At 42.6% G+C, this 22,167-nt stretch overlaps 1 protein-coding gene across 44 annotated transcripts in view; it reads right to left on the minus strand.

Moving 5' to 3' along the window:
* cacna1ab (calcium channel, voltage-dependent, P/Q type, alpha 1A subunit, b) overlaps positions 1–22,167 on the minus strand; it is a 201,562-nt gene that overhangs the window by 130,616 nt on the left and 48,779 nt on the right. For all 44 annotated transcript variants that reach the window (XM_033623514.2, XM_033623513.2, XM_078166409.1 and 41 more), the window contains exons 2-3: positions 15,840–15,945; positions 13,332–13,471 (exon numbers count right to left, since the gene is read on the minus strand). In XM_033623514.2, coding sequence (XP_033479405.2) covers positions 13,332–13,471; positions 15,840–15,945 — 246 coding nt within the window. The remainder of the gene's footprint in view (positions 1–13,331; positions 13,472–15,839; positions 15,946–22,167) is intronic.

Raw genomic sequence — 22,167 nt, forward strand, 5'->3', positions numbered from 1 at the left:
TGTCTGGCAGCTTTAGAGCCATGTATTTTTCTCATGAGTTGGTGGAGACCAAAACAGAGTGACAAGTATAACAAATATTGGATTTAAATTCATCACTGGCAAAGAAAAATATCTTAAATTCAGCTTAAAGCAGATTAACTATTATGCAACAACAGTATAAATGAGGCTTAGCTGACTATAATTGACTTGTGGTGAAATGATTTACTGGACAAGAACAGCAAAAATTGTAAATGTGTACTGATTTCCATTGAGATAATCAAATTAGTATATTAAGAACACAGTTACTAATGGGTATGGCTGCCAGAGGGTGTGTTATGTCACCCGAAAGGTAAAATGTATTGATCCCCTGAAGGAGAAAACCTTATTATGGTATCATCCCTTCCTTCCTTCCTACCGGAGAGGTCAGAGGTCAGAGCTGATAGAGTGTCTTGTTAAAGGACACTTTAGCAGGACGAATGCTTGTCAACACTGTGGGTGTGATGATGAACTGGTCTTACGCCTAACTTAACCACCCTGCTGCCCTCACATTGTGTGTCTGTAGGTGTGTGTTTGTGTCTGTGACTCTATTTCTGTTCACAAGGGTGTGTGGGTGTGCATAAAGCACCACACACTGAAGCAGGCTTTTAGCAAAAATATTTTTTGTTTAAAAGGGATGTGTCACCTACTTCATTTAAACATTTTTGTTTCAAATGCCCCGTTTAAACTGAGCAGTACAGTACGCTGTTTTATTTCCACTGTGAAAAGTTGTGGATGGTACCAATGGAACCGTTCCGTATTGTCCCCATGTTTGGTCCCCCCTCTGTTGGGGTACCTAGCACACAGATCTGGTACTTTAAGGTGGAGCTGTGAACACTGCAGTCTGATTGGTCAGTAGAGGACGGTCACTCTGCTCAGGGCTGAGTTGTGTCTGGTTTTGAGGCTCATGTAACCACTGTTCATACCATGGAGAGTTTTATTAGGCTAGTAAACTGTAACTATAAAATAAAGGATGTTTTGCTGCCTCTGACAGCAGCTGGAGTCAGAGATAAAAATAATGTAATTCACTGGGCCGACTGCCGGCAACTTTTAAGGTGGAACGTTCACTTGTGATGTTATCCAATACATATGTTGAGGACAAGAATCCATCAGCAAACCTAAAATTTCAATATGACAACTCTGACCATTACTTACGTTTTTATTGTCTGTCTCTTTTGGTAATGAGTGTATCTTCAAGCGTTGAAAAAAAAATACCTTAATTTCAACCGGGCTATGCAAACTGCATGAATTCTAATCCTCACTTGGAGAGAAAAAAAAAAACGTTGCAGAGCATCATTCCTGTGGGCTACAGCAACACTAAACCCCTGAGCTTGCCTGAGAAGGACTAAATGCACAAACCCGCTATTTCTAAATATCCCATGGAGAGAGACTCTCACTGCAACCTGTTCTGAAAATGTCGGCGTGCAACCTCGTTCTGTGGTCGATAAACGAGGTGCAGACTGATGAAGGAAGAAGCGAGTGACACCAATCCCGCCCGCATAAAAGAGTATTGTTTGCCGTATGAACACCAAGTGGACCAAAAGTCTAGGTACCATGTCTGAAGGGTTACTGAAAGTGTTTGGTGGAAACGAGGGCTAAAATGGCAGGTTGATCTGTGGTGACAAATGACTACAGATTTTAATACAGCAAGTGTAAAAGCCAATGATCCCCATCCTCAAATACACCAGATAATCCAGGAACTTAACTGTGAAATGTGAACCAGACATTCAAATTCAAGATCAATTTTGTAGACAGTTACAAAAAAAGCAATGAGCACCAACGTCAGGTCCTCTTTTAACAGCCTACTTTTTTTTCGTTAGCTTGATATTACACTTTAAAGTGTCCTGATACAGAGATTAATGTACTAACCAGTTGTCTTCACGGTCTGCTGATCTCCACCTTGTATATTACTTTTGTATCTCAGTACAGCTCATTGAGTGTGATCAAACATACGGCTTTTACAATGCTTCTGCAACCTGACGCATCCTTTACATGAGTGGTGCGTTCATATGCAGCAGACAGACTGCAGGGCACAGAGTTGGAGGGTATAGGAGAACGTATAAGAGAGTGATGAGCCTGTAAATGACTGCAGAGCAATAATGATAATGGAAGTGATGGCAAAGGGACAATTTTCAGCCAGGTACTCTCCCCCTCTCTCCGAGTGACCTCATTTTTCTCTCCCTGCTGGACTTCATTTCCTCGCTCCAATGTTCATACAGTATTTTCTCAGAGGAGGCACTGTACTCACTGTAACACCTGTGTGTACCAATTCAGTTAATTTAAATTTAGATTTGGTGCTGGAGAGTGACCTGATTCACAACACAGTTCGCTGCTGTTTCATTCACAGTCAGAAGCTTGATATGTTTTGTCTTCAGCTATTTTTAGCGCAGAGTCGATACAGCTGGATGAATATCTTTATGAAGACCTGTTTCATTTAATCTGTCCTGTTTCTGACGCAAACCTGAGCTGTGAGGCGTCCCTGCAGTGAGTCACAGGCTCCTGTTTCCCCGTGTGTTGAGTTCTGATGTCATTTGGTATGTTTGCCAGATATACTTATGACTCAGTGTGCCATATTTCTTTTTTCGCCGAGATGAATCGAGATGTTTTCGTAAGTCTCTTGGGGTTTCTCTGTCTCACCTGCACAATTTGTTCTGTCTCTCCTTGAAGAGACAAAACAGACGTTTGCAGTCTTAAAAAAAAGGCATTTCCAGTCCCTAAACTCAATAAAGTGTGAACCACCAGTGACCACTTTAATATCAGGCCTGTTTCTGTCCATATTAGTGTCTGCGACAAGTAATTATACAGTTTATATAGTGTCAAAGTCAAATAACTTCATGATGTCTCGGTTTAATTTCACTTAATCTAACTGTGTGACATCATCAACATGTCGCCTGTCAATCTTTACATGCACAGTAGATCCCTTAGAGTCTTATTATGGTTTCGATAATATTCAGAATATGATGTTTACATTGCGCCTTCTAGGTAACCTAGGTAACGAACTCCCTGTGTTTTGATAATGGTATACTGGCCTCCTTATAACATTAGCCATTTAACCGTTCCTCAAGTTTAACTAAAAATAATTATAATTTTGGCATACACATTGAACAAAGACATTTGGAGTAGGAGCAAACCTGATAACCTGATAATAGTTAAACAAGTCTTTAAGGATTATGAAAATACTATCAAAACAGCAGAAACTGTCACCAAAGCGCCTCAGTTTTTCAAAAAAAATCAGGTCAGTCTTTCAGACTGTTGATCAGACTTTCACCTATGTATGTCCTAACCATGTATTTTACTCAAATAATCAATTTGTGTTAGTTATTTTGCTACAAAATAAAGCTCAAACTGCACATGGAGCCTTCGGTTGGTCTACATTAACACCAGTCAAGCAGTCTAGAGTCAGTATGATTGCATGTCTACAGACACTGCCTTCCAAGAAAGAGCCAACATTTTACAGCAGCCTTTCAAGTAATTAGGTTTACCATGTCAAGGCAGTAAATTACTTGTAAAAATTCCTATTAATAATCTTAAAGAGTGAGACAGACTCACCCATCATGGAAGATATACTGTTTAGAAATATGTAGTTCCTATGTGTGTGATGAGCGAGTCTATTCTCGAATACTGTGTCTGTGAACATCCATTAGAAGAGTCGTAGGGACGTCTATGGTGTCCTCTCATTGACTGACTGCCCCGGAGTCTACCATAAATGATTAGATTACTGTGTGACGTCACAGCACGGCACTGAAAATCAATGGACTGTCATCTCTGAATACTAAATACACTGGTCACTCTGTGTGTGTGTGTGTGTGTGTGTGTGTGTGTGTGTGTGTGTCCTCTCCTCTTTTTCCCCTCTCTCATTAATTCTTGTCCTCATCAAGTATCTCTCTCTCCAGTGTATTTGCCAAGAACGAAGTCAGCACACATGCATGCACACACACACACACACACACACTTCCATGCACACTTCCCAACACAGTGGCAGGAGCCTTCTCAGTCACGACTCGCACAGCACAAGCACAAACTCTCCCAGAAACCAAGAGAGGAGGGAAAAAGCGAGAAAGAAAGAGACCGACACTATTAACACGTAAAGTCAAACTGAACTAAAAGTCTGAAGCCTCTGTGGTGGCGTCTGGATGCTGCAGTGTTATAAAAGTGTTGGCCCAAGCTATGATCATTTGGATCTTCTCATCAGTGATGGGACCAAACATATAGTCTGTCCTAAAGATGCACTACAGGTAAGGTCATGGGGTCATTAGAATCATTTGGTTATCACTTTGGGATTATGAATGTGGGAGTGTCCTCCAATGTGAAGGTATTTCTAGCACAAAATTTAAACACTGGCCTGGTGGTGACACTGAGGAGAAAGTCGACAAAAGCATGAAGAGGAGAAGGTTCATTCTTTGGGGACCATGAATATCCACTGGAAATGTCTTGGAAATACACCTGTTTAAAAAGAGAAATGTGAGCCACAAGTGCACGTGGCTGTATTGATAGATTTGGTTATGGCATGGCAGAGTTGGCCTTGCAGCCAATTTATACCAGTGGGTGACCGCAGTACCGCAAATAGATAAATAGATAAATAAATAAAATAACCAGCACAGAATGACATCAAAATGGAGACGTTTGTACAAGTGCTGATTGGGAACTGTAAAAGCAGTTATTGTATCGTATTCTAAATTTTGGATCCATAAAAATGTAATTTGAAACAAATTTCTCAGAGCCTAAAATACTTATTTTTTAATACGTCATTTCAATTTGGGCTGCACAATGTGGAAGCAAACCTCTATTTTGGTGCATGCATTGGTTGAGCAACTTTCACTGAAATGAATGAGTGCCACCTAAGAGTTTATCATCCCGTTCTCAAAATACATCAATAGCAGTGCTGTGTATGAACATGCTCATATTTTTATATGTATCCATTTGCAGTTTGAGTTGAAACTGTTGCATGACGTAGACATGGACATTTCCAATCACCTCTCTGTCAGCTTCACTAAATTTACTCTAAACTTATGTCTATTTTACAAGTCTTGGCTGTGCTTTTTGTGATTGGCTGTGGCTGGTGGTGGCGTGTGAATACGGGTCACTCATTGGGATAAGAAAATCAACATACCAGTCTGTAAACTCTCCTTCTGCCGACTTCTGCTAGCTGGCCAGGTCGAGGTTTTCAAATGTAAACATCAGTAAACATTGAGAAACAATGGAGAAGATTGGCACCAGCTCAATTACCATCCTTGCCATTGTACAGGTGTTGGAAAATAAACTAGACGAACGCTGTGCTGCATCAGATTCCAAAGGGATCTCAGGAGCTGTAAAATCCTTTGATTCACCAACACTTTCACCTTTCAACCAGAAGGCTACCACAGAGGGTGGCGCTAAGCATTTTAACAAGAGGGAAACAACTGGCAATTCAGACTGCCAGCTAGCGGCAGGCCTAACATTGAAGCCAGTTTTTTAAGGAGGTTTAAAGAACTTTTATAAGCAAATCAGTACAGAGTCTCACGTTTTTATGCAAATTGCCACTGCCAGGTCTGAAAAAACAAGTCTGAATGTCAGCCACATGGGCAAGGATTGTGGCACACAAGTTGAAGCATCTGACAAGTCTGACAAGTGAACAGTGCGCCAAGATTTTATTTTATAAAAAAAAAATGAAGAAAATATTGTGAACAAGCTTATTTTTTTGGGACAGTATACTTAGTTCAAAATTCAAATGATCAACTATGAACATGAACTAGTTCATTTTAATCTGCGTAAACTGAACTGATGAGCTGATGAACTGAAGAGGCTACCTCTTGTGAACATGCACACTGATGGTGGCACCAACAGGTCTCTAAAGTCATGATTGTCAATTGGGTAACATGAATGATTAAACCAAATTTGATGGGACTCTCCCAGTGGTTGTCATGTGTTGGCTGGATGAAAAGACTAGCTGATGGACACCACCATCCTTCTTCGTTTGACTTTTTGAAATTAGGAACTTCTACACAAGGCAGCTAGGTAAACTAGGAAAGCAGTGAGTTTTCCTACACTGCAACAAAATATGCCACCATAAACCAAGTCTGAAGCCTTCGAAGAAGTTTCCAAAAATGTCTCCACTGTCAAGGTCTTAAATTGGTCCTCACATAAATAGGAACACACTCTCTCACACACACAGCAAGGAAACATGGTAAACATATGCTAGCTTCTTGCAGCATGTGTTCATACCAAGACTTTGCATTCAATTTAAAATGTTTTATATGAATATACATGAAGGTTTGAGATATGACTATAATAGGCAATATAGGCCATGCATAGTAATTGGGTGTATACACATACATTATCCAAATACAGAAATACAGTATGTGCGTGTGAGTGCAGCAGCCAAGTGTGTGTGTGTGTATGTGTGTGTGTGTGTGTGTGTGTGTGTGTGTTATATAGGCTGTGCTGAGTGATTGATCATAGGGAGCAGGGAAAAGCAGGTTACTGCAGCGCTCACACGTACACACTCATTCCCTCTCCGAGCGTGCTCCTTTCGGCGTTTGCTCTTTCTCATTTCCCTCTCTCTCCCTTCCCCCCTCCTTCCATCTCCATCTTTGCCTTCCCTCCTCCTCCCATCCTTCCTCCGAACCTCTCACTCTCTCCATACATCACTCTCACCTCCGCCCACCCCCCCCCCACCCCCACCCATCACTCTATTCTCCTTCCTGTGGTCTTCCTCCTCCAGCTCTACCTCCTCTCTGCTCTCCGTCCCTCTCACGCCTTCTTTAACAGCCAAACCCATCTTGTATTCCCTCTCTCTCTCTCTCTGTCCTGTTATCCAGAGCCCAGGGGAACGGAGAGACATTGTCACGTGTCCTCTCCTTCCACCTCCTCCTCCTTTTTCCTCCCTCTGTTATCTAGCTGCAGTAGTACAGCTCTACTCTACTGCTGCTCTGGCAAGGGGAGGCTTCATCTCTTATAGGGCTCCATCTATCTATCTATCTATCTATCTATCTATCTATCTATCTATCTACAAATGGGTGTCACATTATGGGATAAAACTCTTGATCTCTACCGGAGGGATGAACAAATAAGAAGAAATTTGGCGTTTCAATGATGGCGATGGAAAGTGCTGTCCCACGCATCCCACCAAATTCTCCCATAGGTGTTCAGTTAAGTTAAAGGTTCAGTGTATAATGCCACATGCTCCAAATCAATAGGGGGCAGCATTTTACCTCCAAGCCAACTACTAACTGACAGCAGGGCAACAATATGACTTAAGGTCATGGACTTGAACAGGTGGCGAACACAAAGCCTGCAAGCTAGCTTAGCTTAAGTGTATGCCAGCCTGAAGTGGCTGACTTAAAGGGATAGTGCACCCAAAAATGAAAATTCAGCCATTATCTACTCACCCATATGCAGATGGAGGCCCCGGTGAAGTTTTAGAGTCCTCACATCCCTTGCGGAGATCGGCGGGGGAGCAGCTAGCACACCTAACGGCAGATGGCGCCCCAGACTAACGTCCAAGAACACAAAATTGAATCCACAAAGTATCTCCATACTGCTCATCCGTAGTGATCCAAGTGTGCTGCAGCCCCGACAAAAAAAGTTGTTTCGAAAAACTCTGTTTTTAGCCTTACTGTAGCCTGTAGCTCTGACTGCTTCTCGGTGCTCCGAGCTTAGCGTGCGCGTGACCAGCGAAAGCATGAGCTTTGCTCACCCGTGTTTACATCACGTGACACGTGCACCGCAGGGGGAGACAACAGTAACCACAGAGCTAAAAGATAATTTGCTCTACGGTCTTTTAGCAAAGGACAGCCCAACATGTCTGAAGACTTTGAAATTGAAGAGGAACAGCATTTCTTTGTTGAGCCGTATTTGTTTGAGCCCGAGTATACGGACGGAACTCAGGCTACTGGACGAAGCAGCCGCTGCAGCTCATGAGCCTCAGCCAGCCACAGAATACCGGAGTCGAGCACTGGAAACCTGGTGGTGTAGTTGTTTCAAATGCAAAGCAATGCCAATGGATGAGGAAAGTCTTTGCTGCTCAGACTGGGAATTGGCGATGCCTGCACTTGAGAATCTGGACATCAGTACTGACGAGACTGCTGCTCTTCAGAGACCGTGCATCACCGATCACCCTGAGTGCGCGCACACGTGAGCGCAGAGCACAGAGAAGCAGTCAGAGCTACAGGCTACAGTGAGGCTAAAAAACAGAGTTCACATGACGTTTTTCGAAACAACTTTTTATGTCGGGGCTTCAGCACACTTGGATCACTACGGATGAGCAGTATGGAGATACTCTGTGGATTCAATTTTGTGTTCTTGGACGTTAGTCTGGGGCGCCGTCTGCCATTAGGTGTGCTAGCCGCTCCCCCCGCCGATCTCTGCAAGGGATGTGAGGACTCTAAAACTTCACCAGGACCTCCGTCGGCATATGGGTGAGTAGATAATGGCTGAATTTTCATTTTTGGGTGCACTATCCTTTTAACCGCACCAGTATTGTGGATTTCCGCCCCTTGGTTGTCTGAACTAAAATATTGGGCTCACCTGGATTGTCAACACAGACCTTGACCAAACGGGGCCTGGCCTGGTTGGCTTCGCTACACACAATCCTTGGTGTGTTGATGTAAACTTGGTTTCTACTCTCTGCAGACACTGTTTGGTGGACCATGTACACATTGCACTGAGCAAGCAAGATGAGACTAAAGAAGGTCGAGGGCACAAAAAGATCACTGAACTTTATGCCAGGAGAGATGGCAGCTATCTCAAAACTTATACTGGACTTGACTTCTTTGCCCTCTCAAGTTGGACTTAGGGCAGAGTGGACGCTACAGAGAATCACTACTGCCTCTTGAACAATATGACCATATAAAAACATGTTGAATTATCATGTGAGTCCATATAGTAAAGGCACTAACAATGCTTTTTACTGGCTTTTATTAGCTACAGCCACCAGCCTTCATTTGTTCCATTGATGAGGAAAACTATATACAGCGTTCCAAGATAGCACCCCTTTCATTTTTGAGTTGCTCACTGAGTGCATATGCCAAAAAAGTTTAGAAACAGGCTTTAATGTTTTGGGGCCCGACCATGTCCACTAGAGACCTCCTGGCCTCCTGGTGTGTGGCTTCCTACACACATACAATGGCATGAAATCGCATACTTTTAAAGCTCCTTGACTCAAATTTTACTCGACTGCATGAAACCCATTTCGGCAAAGAGTCATTACAGTGTGTTTCTGATGCTCAGGAAGATGATTTCATAGCTTTACAGCTGTTCTTTTGGTGTTGAATGTGTAAAGGGAGCCCAGTCCTGATCCTGGGGGTTTGTCAGTATGGTTGCAGGTTTTCTTTAGTTGGGATTTTAGGGTAGTCCAGGTTATCTAACCCCTCACTACTTTTTTATTCTCTGTCTTATACTTTACCTGATTGGACAGGACATAAAGCTCCTTTTATTTACTCTCAACAGGACCTGTGCCTCATCACTGATTGATGGGCATTTTACAACTAATCTTTAAGTGTGAATGCAGGAGAGTCCAACTGCAGACCTCCATTCTGAGGAGTGTGAGCCAAAGGAAAGAGAGTAGGGATCGCAAGGGTGGTGTATCACTTGCTTTAGTAATTAATTAGAATCCGTCTGTAGCGTGCCTGAAGCAGAGGTCCATAGAGATGGAGCGCAACGCGTCATACTCTGAAAACCACGCCCACTGGGGGGAAACTTACACCGCCATAATATGCAACTACGGGCTGAAACGCTAACAAAATGGCTGCAGCTTGCTAAAACTTCATAGCATGTCAAAAGATTGTTTTAGCACCTTATGTCTACCAGAGAGGAAAAGTTCTATTGTCCCCTCTTCATACTTTGCTTATCTTGATCCCACTGAATGCCAGTAGTGACATACTATGATATTTATAGCTGTTCAATCAAATCACCAGGTGAAATCACCATTTAAGCTTACAAAGATCAAAACCAGGCCTTGCAAAGCTTAGTTAGGTGCAACATCGACAGTTTGTCTGGCCAAATTAACAAAATGCTTGCTGCCCATGATATACTAAGTATCGGGATCCCACAGTTTTCCAATTCTCCCTGCTGATGCCTCATGCCTGTACCCACTTTTGTCCGCAGAAAAGCTCAGTTTTTTTCGGTCTGGCGGCTCATAAAAACTTAGATCTAGAGCTTAGATTTAGAGCTTTTAGACATCTTTATGTTGTTTGCTAGCAGATGGAAAAGACAAGGAGGCACCTTCATTCAATATAAAGTCAATGGAGAACGATTAATTGTTTGGGGCGGGACTTAAGATTTGGTGCCAGCTAGTGGCCAGAGTAGAAAAAACTGCTGGAAAGTATTCAGAATGGTCTAAAGTCTGACACTTTTGCTCACACAGATTTCTTTTACATGTGTTCACGTCACAGTATGACAGAAAATTAGGAAAAAAGTAATAGGTCATCTTCTAACATTCAGAGAATTTAAGGTTTACTTGAGTTCTTTGCGAGCTTTTGACCACTTGTGAAAGCTGAAAGCTCTGGAAAAAGCGTCTTAACACGCCTTGAAGTAATTTATTTCCAAGGCTAGTAATGACCCCTAAAGCTCAACATTCAGAGAGTATTTTTCCCCACACATTACTTTAAGTAGTGTTTAAATAATGTCACACTTTTGTGGAAGCTAAAGACACGCCTCCTTACGTCCTCAGAGCTCTGTTAACTCTCTTCTGTGATCCTGAGCACCTCACGTGTATTTCCCATGAGAAACTGCCACCTTTGTGTGTTTCCATGACAAAGGAGGTGAAAACATTACTACATGTGAAGCAAGGACGAGCTACATTTTTTGTCCACGTCTACAACACCATTATGGCAGTTAAAATCTCTTGAAGATTGACAGGACAAGGTGACTGATGGGATACAACGGTGGGGCTAAAAGTCACCGATTTCCATAGGAACAAAAGACTGGTGTTTTATCAGTGTATTTTCTAACAGTACTGAAATGTCCTTTACTGATTGTGTCAGTTATTGCTTTTGCATATCATTCTAATAATGTACCTTTAAGTTGAACAGAGAAAGTATACGAGAGAAAAAGAGAGAGGGATGAAGGAAACTCTGCTTCCACTCTCCCAGCTATCGCCATAACAACAAACTCGCTCCCCCATCTCTCGGAGAAGTGACATTTCACTTTGCCCTGGTTGCTGCTCCCTGCAGTGCTGCTCTGATCCAGCCTATGTGCGTGTGTGTGTGTGTGTGTTCATGTGTGTGTGTCCTCATTAAAGGAGGTCTGCGACTGAGGGGGAGTGGCCCTGATCACATGCGCACACCTTGTCAAACCAGACCTCTGCTGTGTCTGTGTGAGATCAGAAAAGAAGGGAAGTCATGCTACTACAAGACTGACACAGACTCACAAACACAGATTCAGAGTGAGGGTTAAAAATGTGAAAATGGGGATCTGTTATCATCTTACACCTTTTATAATAATGTTATTAGCTAATAAAACACACTTTTTGAATCTAACTGGTTTCACTGGAATGACTGTGCGTGTGTGTGTGTGTGTGTGTGTGTGTGTGTGTGTGTGTGTGTGTGCGTCTTTTCCCTTGACAAACACTATATCTTGTTACAATCTCCACCCATCCCCCCTTTCTTGCTCAGGCAGCCATATTTAAATCACACAACAAACACACAGTTACACCACTGTTCTTACCACCTGCACACACAAACACACTCAAAATTAAGTAGTAAGTTGGTAATACTCATTATTTTCAGTATGTACAGATTAACACTAAAAACCCAGATTGTTTAAAAGGATCTGTTTCACCCTGATTTGATGTCTCCATACATCACATTTTGTCTTCTGTCTCCTGCTGCCAGAGATCTCTGTTTAGCTCTATAGCAGACAGTAGTCCTCTCACGCTGAGGACAACTCAAATTGGTTTATTCAGTAACAAGTGAAGTAGAAAAAAATGGGTGGAACGACCAAAAAAAGCTGCTGACTGTGCAAAAAAGAAACCTCTGTGTGATTAAAAATAACAGGGACTGGGATTTGGGACTGCCAGCCCAAATCTGTTTTTGGGCAAATCCAGATTGATTTTTGAAAGTCTGGACAGATTTTAAAACAACAAATGAAATGTGATTTTTTTTTTTTTTGCAAATGGCCACTTGAGGCTGGCTCCAGAAAACCAGCTTAACAGCGAAAGTAAACTTGTTAACAGCCTGGTACAAAAACTGTTTTGGTCGCTAAAGCTAATTTCCCCCTTCATGACAACTGTACGGGTATATTTTTATATAACTCACCTGTTTATACTTTATTGAGTTTTAAAGTTATGCATAATTAAGGGCGGGCCACTTTGAGTGACAGGCTGTCTGCCGATTACATCCTCAGCTTCTCAGTCAGATCCACCCCTTGCTCCTTAATAGTGCCAGCCTCTCGCCAAATATGGTCACTTCTGGCTCCAAAAAGAGAGTCCACAAACTCACGGTGGCTACGTCCATTATTTTTTACAGCCTGAGGGTGTAACCCCTTCGCAATCACCAGTGTCTCAATAAGCATTTCTTTTATTTTTTGTCAGTAATTGTAACAGAAATGTAACTAAGAAACTCTGTCACATGCCACTTCTTCCTCCCCAGCACTGCCCATGCAGACAGGTTGGTGGTGACTGCACACACACACACCTGATCTGATCACTTGTAAATAATAGTGCAGGCAGTCTGTCGTTCTGATCTGTAGATCTGATCTGAGAAACTAATCTGATTTGCCTGCAGTCTCCAGGTCGCTTAATTGAATTAGGAATCTTTTTGTCAATTGTTCAGTAAAAGCACATGATTACCAAATATTTTTTGATGAATAAAAACAAAAAAATAAAAGACCCTAATGGCAGGCGAATGTGAGAGTATGAGTAAAATCTGATCATAGCCTACTTAAAATTCACAAATGCTGGTGGATACAAGTGGACTACTCAGTTCATGTGAACCTTTTGCTGTGTTAGTTTAACAAAAGTTCACTCCTGGTTGTGTTTAGCCACGTGATGTCATATCAAAAATGATTTAAGTCTACAGTCTGAGAGGAAATTTTAAAAGAGACTCAACCTGATTGACCAGCTAACCCCAGAACATGGTAACCATGGAAACACATCCTACACATTTCAGTATCCAGAGAAAAGGTGCACATTAGGCACCATGTGGACAACAACAACAAGAAGGAACATATGAATAAAAATAAAATGTAAAACTCATGTGAATAATTGATATAAGTTAAACAGAAAAATATTGTTTTTCCCAGAAGGAAAAAAGAAATAGAGAAAATATCTGCAAAAAGTAAAGTTGAAATAAAACTTAGAATAAGTTGTAAGGTTGTAAGAGATGTAACTGTGGACTCACCCGGTGAGCACGACCACGAAGTCCATGACATTCCAGCCGTTCCTCAGATAGGAGCCCTTATGTAACGCAAAACCAAGAGCCAGGATCTTTATCCCCGATTCAAAACAGAAGATGGCTATGAAGTAGGGCTCCGTCTCCTCCTGCAGGGCAGCAAAGCAGGGGAGAGGAGGAGAGGAGAGGAGAGGAGAGGAGAGGAGAGAAAGAGAGGAGGAATGTCGAGAGGAAGGATAACAGTAGAGAGGTCAGCGCAGGCAGATTGAGGGTCATGCTCTGTTCACACAGACTGTTGTTTGCACATGAAGGAATAATCACTGACTGTCTGATAGGAATGTCGGTTTTTATAGAATATAATACAAAATAAGACATTTTTGTGAAATAAAATCTCAGCCTCTTTGAGAACATATTGTCATGTGTGTGATTGTATACTGTGTGTTTATTTGTGCCTCTAGGTGCTTTGTGAATGTATTCATCCGTAGGCCGGTCAGAATAACCACCTTTGTTGGACGATATATTGTCCCATAAATAATTGTGTTGTGATAAACCATATTGTCATTTTGAGACCATTTTTGATATCATGATAGCCTAATAATGCAAATACACCCATTCAAAGTCCAATTGAATTATTAAGAATAGACAGGAGTAGGCCAGAATTACTCAGTTTGAGAGTATAAGTGAGAGCCCAAGTGAATGGGGTCAAATTTGTAACTTATTGCTATAACCATAAAACCTCTCCAGGTGATTACTTAGAGTATGACTAGTATTACAAGTTTTATGAAATTTTATGAGGTATTATCTAGAAAAATATGCACTGATTTACATTTCCAGAACAGAAATCTGAACGTTGGATGAAGTCAGGTTCAAAATTCTTGTCTCATTTTGTTGGCATATATTAGAGGCAAAGGTTTTTAGAGAGGGAATTATCACTCCATAAATCAGAAAATACTGTCAACAGCCATAAAAAAAATCCATGTTCGCCATGATTTTTTGGAACAAAATGGTCCATAAATCAGGCTATGAATGATATATGAACAAACCCCTTCTGTAAAAACCTTCAGAATATAGACACAAATAAACCTGGAAAGTTTGTTTGTTTGTTAGTGCTACTGAAGTTGAGTATTAAAAAAAACTCCAAACCAAAACTCTCATTTTGAAAAAATGGCCTATGAAAATATGTATTGCAAAATTACACACATTATTAGAAGAAAGATAAGACAGTAAGGTAAAAATTCTAACATAGACATCACCATGAAATTCCACGTTGATTATTATCATTAGTACTTTTTAAACAGGAATTCAGTCTTCTTTCAGCATTGGCAGTATAAAAGCAAAATGCCGCCTACCTACTTTTGTTTCTACAGAATGTGCCTTTTTCGGGGCAATGGGGGGCGTGAGCAAGTAACAAAACATGTAGCTCAGCGTGTGACGTAAACAGTGATGTGGGAGGGAAGCCACGGCTGGTCAGTCCTTCTGCGATTCTCTCGTAAGTCGGCCTGTTCTTCACCGTCCCCGTCGTCTGACGGTTAATGGCCTCTTCGTTTGCAAGAGCAAGGAGGGCGCGCAATTCCTTGTCTCCTCAGTTGCTCATCTTTACAGTGTCTGTCAGGATTGTGTTTCCTCTTGCTACCAGCTGCTCGCTAATTCCTGCTATCAGCTGTTTCCTGTTTATCCACCATCAGTGGCTCGCACGTACGGCATCATCAACAGCCCCTCCCGTGACGGAAGGCCGCCTCAGTCTTTTTAAACCAAAAAGGTTCCGCCAATATGTCTACCCTACGAGGCGGAAAATTGGGCACCTCGGATCAACTCGCCAATCCGGCTCTGTGTGTCTAAACGCTCGCAGCTTGCCGGCAAAACGGCCCAACATTCGCCAAAAATCTGGCAGTGTAAAAGGGGCTGTTGATTGATTCAATCATTGTCAGTATAATTATTTTTTGAGGAACACCGCAGTTACCGATGCGACCAATATGCTGCCAGAGATGGACGACCTTGGAGCTGAGTGGTTTGCTGGTGGATTTACAAAGTAGAGGATCAAGTTGTTTGAAGGGACGAGGGACTTTTTAGCTCGTTTCGTTGCCAGGGATCGGAAAGCTAACGACTATCAGGACTGCGCCTCTCCCACAGGAAAAGTGCAGCTGCAGGCTACTGCTAATCTTAATACTCGTGCATGAAGGTGGGACTTGAGAGAAAATGAAGGGAGAATTGCTGTGCACAAGTCTTGTCATGGTCAGGAAAACCCTGCTGTGTATTCTGTCATGGCTAAAATGTTGGTGACTTTCCTATGTAAACAAACATACATGTAACCAAGGAGCAACACTGAGGTCAGCAAAATGATTGAGATCATGGCTACATATCGTACGACAAGTCGATGACGTAGTTATCATGACAGTCCCAAGTGTCTACTGTAGGTTACTTGTATCTGTGGGTGTGCAAGCATTTGTGTACATTTCTACCCGTACCCATACTGCCTGTATATGCGTGTGTGTGTGTGTGTGTGTGTGTGTGTGTTACCAGTCGTTCAGACAGAGGTGTCTTGTCTCCATCGGGAAGGTGCTGTTCCAGAGCCAGGACGATACAGTTTGCAATGATGGTGGTGAGGATCATCCATTCAAATGGAGTGCAGCTGGAGTTAAGGCCAACATCACCAACAAGTAGCACACAAACAAACACCTCACACACATGTGCACTGTAATCACTCACACTGGAGAAGCCAAGCCACTGCTGATCAGCAACTGTTTAAAATGCAGGATGTCCCGATGGCCACGTAGCGGTCTGTCTGCCTGTCCGGGGACCTTTGTGACATTTCCCTCTCTTGTTCCCCCTCTCCATATATTTCTTACGCTCTCTAATGCCAAACTGTCCAATAAAGGTAAAACTGCATTAAGAAATGGCTCCTTCTTGATCTGCGAGTTGTGACATTTTCAAAACTGCATTCGGTAATCTGTCCGGCATTCTCTTAGACCCCAAAAGTCCATTTGAGCCCCCCATGTTAAAGTTCCAAACACAATAATGAATCTAGATACAGTGAGCTCACTGACTAAATTCATTTTAACAGACACATAAACGCTAAAACACAGGACATACTGAGGCCATTTGTTAGTCTTATTATTTTTGTTTTAATGTGTTTTTGCTTCTCTAGTTTTCCTGCAAAGAACATTGTGACTCATCTGTTTGTTTTAAGGTCTTTGTAAATACACTTAACTCTGCTTGAACTTTACAGTCGCTGACTTTGATTTTACACTTTGTCTAAACCCTTGTTGTCCCTGTATGCGTGTCACTGTGACTATTAACTCACTGGAAGGTCCCTGAAATAATATTCTTCAGACTCACACGCACAGTTTGTCAAAAGAGACAAGAGAATCAGTGAGCACACCACATTACAAATTTGTGCAGCAATGACTGACACAATTCAATTTAAACTGAAAACAGTCGTTTTATCAAAGCTGTACGTGAGAATAAAATTCCTACACGCACACACACTCACACTCTCACACGCAGGCTGACTCAAAACAGGTCGCCTGGTGGAGCAGCCAGCTTTTCACAGCGCTCCATCCAGTCAAGTGTGTTTGTATGTGTTGTGGTGGGTGTGTGTGCGCCTATGTGTGTGTGTCCATGCCTGAGTAATGGCTGCTGGAGGGGCTAAGATGACTGGATACATCCAGACAGATCAAGCCTGTGCCTAATTGGCCAGTCATTATCCTGTTAGCCTGCATGTGTGTGTCTGTGTCTGTGTGTGTGAGTGTGTGTGTCTGTGTGTGGCGGGGGTACGTGTCTATTGTCGTGTTTACCAGATGCAACGTTGACATTGACACTATGGCCGGAGGACGGCCTCTGTGTGTGAGCGTGTGTGTGTGAGGGAGAAGAGGCTGCTGGTTGATGTGAGAGGATGAGACAGGTCGGTCTGAGGAGTACACACTAACAAGACAACGCTGAACTACACTGCAGATGCTGACTGGCAGACACAACACACACACCTCCTTGTGGGAGATGCAGCGCTGGAAACAGGGTGGAATGTACCGGAGTGTCATTTAGGACCCAAAAGAAATTTTGGCTTTACTTTAGTAAGGAAATTTTAGTTTAATATTATTGGTTAAAACTAAGATTTGTAGCTATTTTGTTATGTGTGCTCTTTAAGTTAGCTCTATGTACACATTCAACACCATTTCTATCTATGAAATGGTGTTGAATGCATCCTGAGTCTTGCCTATACAGCCTACAGTATATAGCCAAAGAAAAGTCCTCGAGTCTCATTTATAAACACTGCTTGCACACAAAATGAGGCCTGAAAGAGACGTACGGTATTCCCACACAAAGGTTGTGATCTATAAAAACAGACTTGATGGGAGAAACTTTGACCTATGCTTACGAACATTTTGGAGATGGGAAATTGGCGACGCAGACAGTGAGGTGGAAGCCTGATTGTACAAATTGTCAAGCATTTTTTGGCTTTTGTCTGCATGTACATTTTTAGTATGGATCCTCCGCATTGTTTTAAAAATGAGACCTGGCAACGCTGTCCAATCACAGAGGAGGAGGGACAAATGATGCAATGACCAACCGTCACATCGCTGAGCAAAAACAACAATAGAAGAGAAATGAATACTGAGCCAACACAGACTGGTTGGTCTGTCCTCGCCCTATATGCTTTAGCCGTCCCTTCATCCAGCACAGGTGCTCTACCTCATGCTGACATTTTTACTTCCCTAGATACTGTATCATATCATGTCATAGCAACCAGACGCAACCAAAGCGTCCCAGCTGAAAAAAGGCAGCGCCCCTTATTGCCCATCTGTGTTCTGTAGTTAACAGTGAACAAGTATTTAATTATAGTGCTGTTAAGAATTCAACAAGCTTGTGTATTTTTCAACCTGGACCCTATTTTGTCATGGTTTTGTGTGAAACTAATGGGGATAACGGTTTTGAAACTGGTCCAGTATTGAGCATGTGTGCTGCAGTCAGTAGCTGCGAAACGGGTGGAAATGTAATCTTTGGGGCAGTAGCACACTGTCAGTGTACGTCAAATGTAAGAGCTTCTTTTGCCACTGACAGACTCAAATTGGTTTTATAGGTGTCTAAAAACATTATAGAAAAAGCCCTTCAGAGAAATAACATTAAGGCCTGTAGTTTCACAGACCAGGCGAGGTGGAGGCGCAGCGCACCTGCGCTTCGCCAACTGGGTGTGGCCAGGCGGATTTTGCAAGTTTGGCACACCGTGCGCGCTGGCGCAGCTACTCCTCTTTCCCACCTCCGTCCCTCCTACCTGCGCAAGTTGGAAAGAGGGAGGAGAGAAGGCGTGGAGTGGGTTTTACACACATCACACCAATCAAATGAGCCCCTCTCCTCGCCCTTAAATGCGCCGTGCGAAGGCGTAATGAGAGTTTACTCAATTTGCCATGGCAGAAGAGAGCAGCAGCGTTAGACGGCCAAACTTCTCCCAGGAGGAAACTGATGTTTTGGTCCGGGAGGTCCAAGCACGCAGTGTCCGAATATACAGAACTGCTGAGAGGGATGTGAACTCATTAGTTTGCAGCTGTGTTAATCAAATCAGGTTGGGTTTCCATTATGCGTGCCAAACGTGCCAAACGGTGCCAATCCCCTTTGATCTGACATCAGATGTGACGGGACAGCCGATATAGAGATACATTTATGTGCTGATTGCAGATAGTTGCATTGCATAGTGTTTTTTTTGGGTATTTATTGCATTGTTAATGTGCCTGATATTCTGAAAACCTGCCTGTGAGGTTTTGGTGACATGTGTGCACTGTCCGCCGGTCAGCCAAACTTCCACTACACCGGCTAGGCGGAGCGTAGCGCACCTTCAGTGAAGCCTTCTGGCACGAAACTGTCACTGCGCCAAGCTGTCGACAGACTGATCTGTCGACACCTCCCCCTGCTGCGCCGCCACACCCATCTCAGCGCACCTCGGTCTGCCAAACTACCAAACTGAGCGCTTGGGTTGCGCTGCTTGAAACTAGCTCTGCGCGGGGTTCACCACCCTGCGCTGCGCCGGGAAACTAGAGCCCTAAATGTTTGTCTTTCACTTGATCTCAGGTTCAGGTTACTTTATTTATACCTGTAGGTAGATTTGTTTTGCAGCAAGATGGTGACATCCACTCAACAGACAAATGTCAAAACAATGTAACGGGTCTGGTCTGTTCGTTATTGTCTTCCTTCAACAGCTAAACTTGCAAGACTTAAGAATGAGACTTTTACTGGAGCGAGACTTGATTAGACTTGACCTGGACTTCAAGCCTGACTTATGTGAGACTTGACTTCCTCAAGCCCTCACTTGGGCTGAGACTTGATGGCAAATCTAACTGATATATGCTTTTTTTTAAATTTTAAATTAGACTTGGTCTCAGCTTAACAAAGTAAAGTATGAACACAGTATTAACACAGTTTTGAAAGAAAGGGTTGTTATGTCATGATAAAAAGAGTTGCAAAATCCTTCGAGTATTACAAACCTTTAAGAAATGTTTATTCTGTGCCTAAACTAGACTTCCCTTTTCCATGGGTCCTTGGTACATTAAACAAAATGCCAACACAGCTCACACTGTTTTAACACAAGGGCTGTTTTGAGTCTGAATCCCCACTTAGACTAGTGCTCAAAGACTTGAGACTCTACTTTAAATAGCCCCTAAAACAGCTGTAATTCCAGCCAGGTCATACAATTAGTATATCTAATGTAGTTTTTGTATAAGTGTATATCAACAAAATGTTCTATGGCTCATCTTTTTAGCCAACCACTTTCTCCACTATTCTATATACTGTCAAACAAAAATTTAATCTGAAAATTAAAGACATAATTTTCTTCTTTATTGTAGTATCTGGCGCACAATGCACAGCTAGCATGTTGCTAACATGCTGTCATCCTGGGGGCAGACTCACTGCAAGCCGCAGGATTTACAGTATATTACTGTATATGCAAGAGCGGAAATATGATGTATTGATTGTATTTCATCACATTCCACTCCCTCCCACCTATGTTTGTTTTTTTCTTTAATTGCTATAAGCAACCATAGTATGAAAAACTTGATGGATTTCATTGCAAATCAATTTACAGTAACCTTATGCAGCCTGCTGATGCTACGTGTGTGTGTGTGTGTGTGTGTGTGTGTGTGTGTGTGTCCTCAGACTACATGCTACCCTGCTACACCATCTATTATTCAGCAGACACACACTCTGCTGGCCTAACAACCTGCTGAAAGCAGGAGGTAACACTCCCTCTATGTCTGTGTGTATGTATGTGTGTGTGTGTGTGTGTGGTTTCCTCCTATTTCTTCACCTCCCTGCAGTCTCTCTCTATCTGTTTTGTCTTCTTTCTGTTATGTTTTTCTGTCTCTGTTTTGTCTTCTCCTACTTCTCATCGTTATTGATTTTCCTTTCTTCCTCTCACAGTTTTTCTCTCGTGTTTATACCCCTCCCTTTTTCTCTTACCCCCTGCCTTATCCCTCTCTTCTTCCAGCTGACCACAAAATGTAAGTCACCCCTCCGTTCTCCCTTCACTTCTTTTCCTCCCTCCATCTCTCGCCGGGCTCCTGTTATCCAAATTTGATCTTCCTCTCTTTTATCCTCACTTTCTCTCCTTCTGTCTCCCGCTTCACCTCATTCCTTCTTTTTGAGAGAGAAAGAAATCGGAAGCAATTAGAGAGCAGAAATTTTTGGCAACAGTAATATTGGTGAGCGCTGCAAAAAAATGTGCCTGTGTGTGTATGTGTTCCTCTCTCGTTAATTAAAATGGCTTTCTGATGGCCACAAACAAGCCCTGTCCTGCCAAATACACTGACCTCACACACACACACCACACACACACACACGGTCTCTCCTCCTTTCACTCTTTATCTCTTCTTTCCACTGCAGGCGGCTACTCAAAGCAAACAATTAAACACACACACACACACACTAACAAAAGCATGTATGCAAGCAGAATGAACACGTGCCTTGCACACACACACACACACACACACACACACACACACAGTTCAGGCATTATTACACTAACTGATTCATTGATATGCACAGGTACACAGGTACACAAATACACACACACAAACACACAGGGAGAAGGGGAATATTCACATCAGCAATATTTTGTTGCTCCATTGCCTACACACACTCACACACACACTGTGATTCTGCCAGCAAGTGTATTAACTTATTACAGAGAGAGAGATGATTGGTATTTATGCACACGCTCCATTTTTCAGGCAAGATATCAAAATGGCTGCGCACCGCGAGGAGGAAGTGAGAAAATACACTCATTCTGTGATTATGGTGAACTGACCCTTTAAACTTCATTAACACTCTTTCCTTGTTAAACTAAAAACCTCACAGAACAATCTGTGTTCTCGGGGATCTGGGATCAACGAGGTCCAACCTGAAACGTCTTTGTCTCAGTCCCCTGGAGTCCAGTTTGGCCCCGGGACCCGGACCCCTCTGACACGTCCTGATTGAGTCACAGCTTGTTTCCTTAATGCCTGAACTCTTTGTGAAAGTGTCCTTAGCACTTTCAAACTAAAAGAGTGGTGCAGGAATGGGTTCTAAAATGCAAAAATGAGTTTGCACTCAATCACTTCTGGTTCCCTCGTCTCAAAGTCAGAGGGTTTTTCTTGTCTGTTCTGTGGTTAACACAAGCTTAAGAGACTTTCATGTTTTGTTCTACGACGTAGAATACATCAGTAAATACCCTACCCTTTAATTTTGAGTCTTGTGCGTGTCTTAAAAAGACAGTTGTTAACAAGTGGCTAATGAGACTACAGAGTCATCATCCCAAACACATTTAAATACCTTAACCCCCCTTATGCCTTGGGAAAGGGCTGGAAAGGGCGTGATCCAAGCA

This window comes from Epinephelus lanceolatus, chromosome 3, assembly GCF_041903045.1.
Source record: "Epinephelus lanceolatus isolate andai-2023 chromosome 3, ASM4190304v1, whole genome shotgun sequence".
Classification (NCBI taxonomy): Eukaryota; Metazoa; Chordata; class Actinopteri; order Perciformes; family Serranidae; genus Epinephelus; species Epinephelus lanceolatus.